The 7,164-nt window shown below is 35.6% G+C and overlaps 2 protein-coding genes across 2 annotated transcripts in view; one reads left to right on the top strand and one right to left on the bottom strand.

Moving 5' to 3' along the window:
• The first annotated feature begins 4,124 nt into the window (after nucleotides 1-4,124).
• LOC118732958 (protein LST8 homolog) lies at nucleotides 4,125-6,012 on the top strand. Its single transcript, XM_036462089.1, has 2 exons — nucleotides 4,125-4,321; nucleotides 4,398-6,012. Exons 1-2 carry the CDS (start codon nucleotides 4,205-4,207, stop codon nucleotides 5,226-5,228), a joined length of 948 nt encoding a protein of 315 aa, XP_036317982.1. The 5' UTR covers nucleotides 4,125-4,204; the 3' UTR covers nucleotides 5,229-6,012.
• LOC118732953 (ADP-ribosylation factor-binding protein GGA1) overlaps nucleotides 5,422-7,164 on the bottom strand; it is a gene marked incomplete in the record, with an annotated part of 2,808 nt that continues 1,065 nt past the window's right edge. The window contains 3 exon segments of the mRNA XM_036462085.1: nucleotides 5,422-6,242; nucleotides 6,297-6,774; nucleotides 6,841-7,164. Of these exon segments, the coding sequence (XP_036317978.1) occupies nucleotides 6,030-6,242; nucleotides 6,297-6,774; nucleotides 6,841-7,164 (1,015 nt within the window).

Genomic DNA, 7,164 nt, shown 5'->3' with positions numbered 1-7,164 from the left:
CTTGTGACGACAGATATGTATGTATACATATTTATATGTAGATTAGGGCGGTCCAAAATTACACAGGAAAATTCACGTTTTGGAATTTACGTGTGCTGCCACCCCCATAATAAGAATATTTCTTTTCAGACATTTTCAAAAAATAAAATTATGATATTTTTTTTTAACTTTAAAAGGTTTTTAATCTTTTTCATATCGTGCGTGATGTGGTTGCGAATCCATAAAATAAAACATTTTTGTATATAAGGGATAAGATTATTTTTAAGTCAAATATGCATCTTAATTTCATGTTTTGATAATCTCTGAAGAGAATTTTTTTCATTCGATCAAAAATTATGTTATTGTCGGATTTTCAATAATCGTCATCGTATACTCGGACAGACGGCCGTACAGTCAGACATGGCTTAATTAACTTCTCTATTCATTTTGAGCATTTTGGTTTATATACCAGGATGTTACAAACAATCGTTATGCGAAAAAAAGTTATAATACACTATGGGCCGTTTTCTCAAACAACCTGTAACTTTAAAGCTCACTTTATATTTAGAGGTTGCATTGAAATTTAAGGTTGTGTCTAAAGTAAAGCATTTTATTATCGGGTTTAAATTGGTTTACAACCAAGAAGCATAGATAAGTCAAAAACCGATAATAGTATGGCTTAACTTTAGACAAAGCTTTATTTTTAAGCCAACCTTTAAATATAAAGTTAGCTTTAAAGTTGAAGGTTACTTCAGAAAACGGCCCTAACGGCGCTGGGGTATAAGAATACGGGTGCCCTTATTTTCGATATTGTTCAATTCTGGATGGAGACTGGAAAAAAGGTTTTGGACCACCCTGATGTATTTTCAGCTGCACATAATACGAATAACTGCAATAATAACCCAGCAAGAAAGGGCGCTAACTTCGATATGGTTTATTCTAAGGAGCTCATGATCATGCATAAGTGCAGAAATTATTCTTCTAATCGAGATTTGTTCTGAAAGACAAAGTCATTCAAAATAAGACTAACTTCTATATTTGAAATGTATCTTTCTTCGGTATGAGGAATGAAATAAAATTTAAAGTTTTGAATTTACATATGTACATATATATAATATATCGATGGTCCTGTGCAATAACGACACAATTAAAAATTCAAAAAATTCCAAATATTACTCTGTTAAGTGTCTCATTTCTCTAATCTTTGTATAATCCATGTATAATCCGTGGTACTTACTTAAGCAATCCTTGATACATACTTACTTTAATAAGGATTAGACATGCATTAGACAAGGATTACGCGGCACTTAACAGTAGTAAGATTTTGAATTTTTTAAATTTTGAATTGTGTCGTTATTGTCATTAGCTCTGATCCAGTACTCCATGAACTTACAGGTTTTTACACAAACTTGCAGGAAGTTACAAGAAAAATGATCCCGTACTCCAAATTCCTTCAAAATCCTGTAAATGAGAGCGATTTTTGGAGCGTTGTATAGAGAATGCAGTTGCAACATTTTACCCGATTTCGTTAGAAAACCGAAATAATGTATATAACAAAAACCCGAAGTAATACATACATGCACAGTTTCGGTTGAAAACCGAAATAATGTCTAAATGCACAGTTTCCATATGCGCAATTTCGGTGCCCCCGATGAAGCAACTATTATAATAATATAATAATATAATTATAATAGTCCAATAATTATTGGACGACCAATGTGCAGAAAGCCTTAAAATGTAGACGTCTACATTTTGAGACACTATTTGGAACCAACTGTGAACAGCGCAAATAAAATACACCACAGAAAAATTATTTTTAAGCAGATAACCTGATAAGCAAGAAAGCGTGAACCATGATACAAAAAAGAAGGTATTTCCATTTAATGACGTTCGTTGTTGTTGTTAACCATTTGACTTTTAATAAAATTATGGCATTTCATATAATGTTTGCTACCTATTCACTATGTAGAAGAAATATTTTTTTTAGCAGAAGGTTTTATCAGTACATTCAAAGGTATGGAATATGATGGACTTAAAAATTATGCCGGCTACATAATCTCGAAAATGGGGGGTTGACGACTAGGTTTTAGAACGCATGAAGAAAGTGATCAAAATTATACTTACATATCGTCGTTTAAAGTACAAAACCGCGTATCGTCATTCTGTAAAACCGCGTAAAAGCATAGACAGACGGCGATAGACGTTGATCAGGATTAACGCCGCAATTGATCTGATTAAAATTGTGGCTTGGCAGACGGTAATGCGGATTAACGAGCCGCGAGGTCGCAGGTTCGAGTCCTACAGCCAGTAGAATATTCATTTAATTTTTTTTTATTGATTCAATTATAACTTCTATATTTTTTTAAGTTGTGTTTAGTTAGTTGGTTTTGACTTTTTTAGTAAAATTGAAATAAAATAAAACAAACGAAAAGAAAATAAAAAGCAATTAAATATATAAATCAAATAAGATTTAGAAAAATAAAATAAATAATAAAAACAAATTCTTTTTGGCAATCGCTCCAACCGAGGATCGAACCTGGAATCTACAGGCTTGTAGTACGCAGCTCTCACCACTCGGCTACCGCGGACGAAGGAATCAGCGGCTTCATTTGCTCAGTTAGCGTAGAACACAAAGAAACTGCAAAAGTTGCATAGACATCCACCCTGTCGTCGGTAATGCAGTCACCGAAATAAGTTCTTATTCATTTTAAATTGGATTCCTATTTGAATTAGTTAAGGCTCTGTTATGCATACTTGGCAGTGCATGCACTGCTATACCATTTTAACGTAGAAATCAAAAACCAACAGACTTCTACGTATGTAAGGCTGTGCGTTGGGTAACCGCTTACACTCGAAGCTCATTTAACAGATTTTTTTATGTGACAACCCTCAAGACATGCCAAGTATGCATAACAGTTAAAATCTATACATAATCAAATATTTCGTTGTTTACTTCCATTTTTTTACAAATATAAAGATATTTGCTTACACCGCTTTCTGTTTTTGTTTGCACATGCAAATCAGCTGATCGTTTGACACTTTTCATGAACTTACAAGAAAAAAACTCCGGACTAAATCCTGTAACTTCTGACTAGGAACAGTTGCTCAGTTACGCTCTCAAAAGTGTTCCCACTTACAAGTTTTATGTCAATAGGAACGACTTCCTGTAAGTTCTGGAGTTCTAGGAGTTAATCCGGATGAACTTCGTACGACGATATGTTAATTGTTTATCTGCGGATGGTCTGTTCAAGCCGACTTCAGGTTTTTTGTGTACATCAAAAACTTTGAATTCAAAAGTTGTGAAAGCTAATGGTGATACGCTAATCACAAAGCCTAATTTTATGTAAAATCTGATGAGGTAAATTTGAACCAAAATATGAAAAGGTTTTATTTGGGAAGAACATTCTTTAGAATTATATTTTTAGATTGCAAGATTGCATTCAAAATAAGAAAACGGAAAAATAACAGCATAATGCGCGCGTGGTTTTTGTTTATTTCTTTATTTATTTATTTTTTGTACCGACATATGAGCTGCTCACCGTGGCAGACGACAGTAAGCATGTTGGCGCACATGTCCGCGCACATGTTCGTCGTGTGTAGCCAATGTTATCCGTAAAAAACATGGATTGTAAAGAACATCGATGTTTTCAAACATCGATTCTATCGATAGTGCTGCGATGTTTTTGTATCCCTAATTCGCGGTGAAGCTCGGAACACTTTGACGACTGCAACTTCACGACGTAACGACAGCGACATCATTTTGTCCACAAATGTCGCCTTGAAGCCAGCTTCTTAAACATTTTGAAGACCTCAGCGACATAGCAAACAGCTGATTTTAAAGTTTGATATTTTGGTATATTTATTTCACAAATTGTGTATTTTTATTTAAGTAAATAAGAAAAACATGAACAATCAAGAATATGTGATTAATTTTGCGACAATTTATTTTTGCAGCACTACATCTACTCATTGTCGCCGGCAAAATTAGAAATAGATTTAATTTGGCGACGTCGACAATTGCAGTCCTGCAGCCAAGATGTCGTGCTGTCGTCAAAATAATTGTGTCCGTAAGAACGTGTGTATTTAAAATTTGACAGATGCTGCTTGTCGCTTGCTGTCGTCAAAGTGTTCCGAGCTTAAGGGTTGTCTTTTCCAGAATTGTGCTTAGTTTTTGATAACATTTCATGTGTGTGTTTTTGAGAATCATTTTCTAAACCGAGTTTTTATGGAAGCTACTGGCGATCAATTAATTTTGGCCACAGGTGGCTATGACCACACAATAAAATTGTGGCAGGCGCACACCGGTAATTGCATTCGGTCAATGCGTTTCGTTGAGACATCAGTAAGTTTCAAAGTTATGATGATTTATATTGTTAACAATCTCCGCTTACAAACATATGTGCATTTTCTGCTTTTAGCAAGTGAATGCTCTCGATCGCACACCAGACAAAACTCGATTGGCAGCTTGCGGTTATCAATGCATTCGTTTATATGATATGGAATCCAGCTGCACCGCTCCAGTTATCAACTTTGAGGGTGTACAAAAGAATGTAACACGCTTAGGTTTTCAGGAAGACGGCAACTGGATGTTTACTGCTGGCGAAGATCACCGTGTCCGCATATGGGATATGTTGTCACCTCAGCCACATTGCTCAAGAGTTTTCGACTGTCAGGCTCCTGTAAATGCTGCCTGCTTGCATCCAAATCAAGTAGAAATAGCTATGGGTTCACAAAACGGTGGTGTTTATTTGTGGGATGTTAAATCTGAGGTACATGATCAATTGATACCGGAGGTAGATGCGTCCATTCAGGATGTGGCAATTTCACCTGATGGACAGTACATGGCAGCTGTAAACAATAAAGGCAATTGCTACATTTGGTCTCTTAGCTCATCGCCAAATCAACAACTAAGTACTCTTAGTCCCAAACTTAAAATAGCAGCACATAAGCGATATGTATTGCGATGCAAATTTAGTCCAGACTCTCGACTGCTGATAACTACCTCCGGTGATGGAACTGCGCGCATTTGGGAGACTGAGCATTTTACGATGTGGCGTGAATTATCTGTAGATAATTATTGGGTGTGGGACGCAGCGTTCAGCGCTGACTCTAAATATGTGTTCACCGCTTCATCCGACAGCATAGCCCGCCTATGGAAACTGCAAACTAAGAACGCGGAAAGAAAGTACACCGGTCACACTAAAGCTATAACTGCTCTGTCATTCAAAGATGAAATAGTATCGGAATAACATGACGCTTTAGGGAGTGAAACGGGTGGTAAGTTGTTGTGTGGGTCACGAAATTTATGTAATTGCCGCAAAGAAAAGAATAGAACAAGTGGTGGTATATGCTGCTTATTTACCACATACTTTGAAGTCTAATATTCAAGAATAAAGACTAAAGGCACCTTTCCCCATGCTCTGCGATGTTTATATACTAAAATTCTTGGTTATAACGCCAGCATATTTCTACCCCAACTTTATTCTTAGTACAATATGTAGTTTTATATTAAGCATTATTTTTACTATTTTATAAGTGTGTTAACCATATATGTAATACTCCTATATTGGCAGTAAGAGCTAGTACCGTCCGAAAACACTACAGTACGGATATATCAATAAACACGTACGAAAGAAAAGGAACAGATACGTATATAAATAAACATGTACACAACACATATACAAAAACGGCACTCAAGTACACAATACATTGACAAAAACAGTACTAGACCGTCTCGATTTGATTTCGGAATGCTTACACATTGAGAAGTTAGCTTACTGCCAATATAGAAGTATTACATATATGGTGTAAACAAACGATATTGCGCCAAATGTGCAAATGCGATATTGTATAGATATACATACATACATAAGATTTCATTTATAAATATTCACAGTAGGCGTCAGCATTCAAATAAAATGTTTAAATACCATTTTAATACAAGACGATAACTTAAGCCTTTTTTACAACAAAGCTTTCAGTTTTCATTATACAAGTGAATTAAAACCTTAAATTAACATTTGAAACAACCCTAATTCAGTACAGATAATTTATTCAACATACGGTATATCCTTTGCTACGTGAGACTCCTTTATAGGATCTGGATCGCTGTCCAATTTGTAGCTAAAAATACAAGTAACATCAATCGGCTTGCCTGTAGGATTAAGCAATAGCATAACTTGATTGACAAGAGACGCTGGGCGAAAGGGTTTGCAAGGCGGCATTGTTGTTGCAGTTGGTTGCAAAAGACGCACTTTGCATGGCTAAAATCAGTAATTTTAACACACCTTCGATAAAAAAAAAAAAACAGATTTTACCTTATGTACACTGGCTTCAACTTTGAAATCATGAACTGGCGATTTACTTTTATTAATTGCGGAGATTACAATCACTGACACTTGTTTACTAGGACGATTTCTCGTGAAGCTTAACGTCAATTTTATGTCGTCTTCATCGAGCAGTGTGCGATCTACAGAAGTTGGTTCTACTTCATCCAAATCAATTTCAATATCGGCTAAATGTTTCACTACATTCTTTTCTTTCACAGTTTTATCAACTACGATATTTTTACTAATTTCTGAAGCTAAAGCCTGGGTCCCATTGTGGTCACTTTCCGTTGACAGCACTACATCATCATCGTCTTTACTGGAGCTCTTAAGTATAAGTTCATCATCTGCTCGCTGAAGAACTTGTTTTTCAATGCTATTAGGTAGAACTTTTGATGGCGAAGTGTTAAGAGTTTTTAATGCGGCCTTTTCTTTCGCTAGGGTATTTAAAGTTAGTTTTTCTGGACCTCTGTAAATAAGAATATTTTGTATGCATGTATATTTTGTATTTATTTAACAATCCGCATTTACTCACTTTTTATTAAAACTGTATACTCTTTCTAAATCTTGCAACGACTTTTGAAAGAGATCTTCGCTTAGCTTGTCAATGTCAGGAAGCTTTCGGTAGGCACCTTTCTCCGCCACGGTCCCAGTCTTACATATTGCATTGGACTCACTGGTAGCCGATGTAGGAAACACATTTATCGGTTCTAAAATATTTAAAGAACTATAAACATTATCCATTTTAGTTGCTGCAGATAAAGTATTATTTTTTATTTCATCAGCATCAAATATGGAAGTCAAGTCATCAAGCGGATTTGCAGATGACCCCTCCACTTTTTCGTTTGGCTTAGGCGCA

Source organism: Rhagoletis pomonella, unplaced genomic scaffold (assembly GCF_013731165.1).
Source record: "Rhagoletis pomonella isolate Grant_MI unplaced genomic scaffold, Rhpom_1.0 Rhpom_scaffold_00002, whole genome shotgun sequence".
Classification (NCBI taxonomy): domain Eukaryota; kingdom Metazoa; phylum Arthropoda; class Insecta; order Diptera; family Tephritidae; genus Rhagoletis; species Rhagoletis pomonella.
This window is presented reverse-complemented; position numbering and strand designations above follow the sequence as displayed.

Coding starts and splice junctions, on each gene's coding strand:
- LOC118732958 (XM_036462089.1), top strand. CDS start 4,205: ATGGAAGCTACTGGCGATCAATTAATTTTGGCCACAGGTGGCTATGAC. Junction 4,322..4,397: donor TGCGTTTCGTTGAGACATCA/GTAAGTTTCAAA, acceptor TTCTGCTTTTAG/CAAGTGAATGCTCTCGATCG.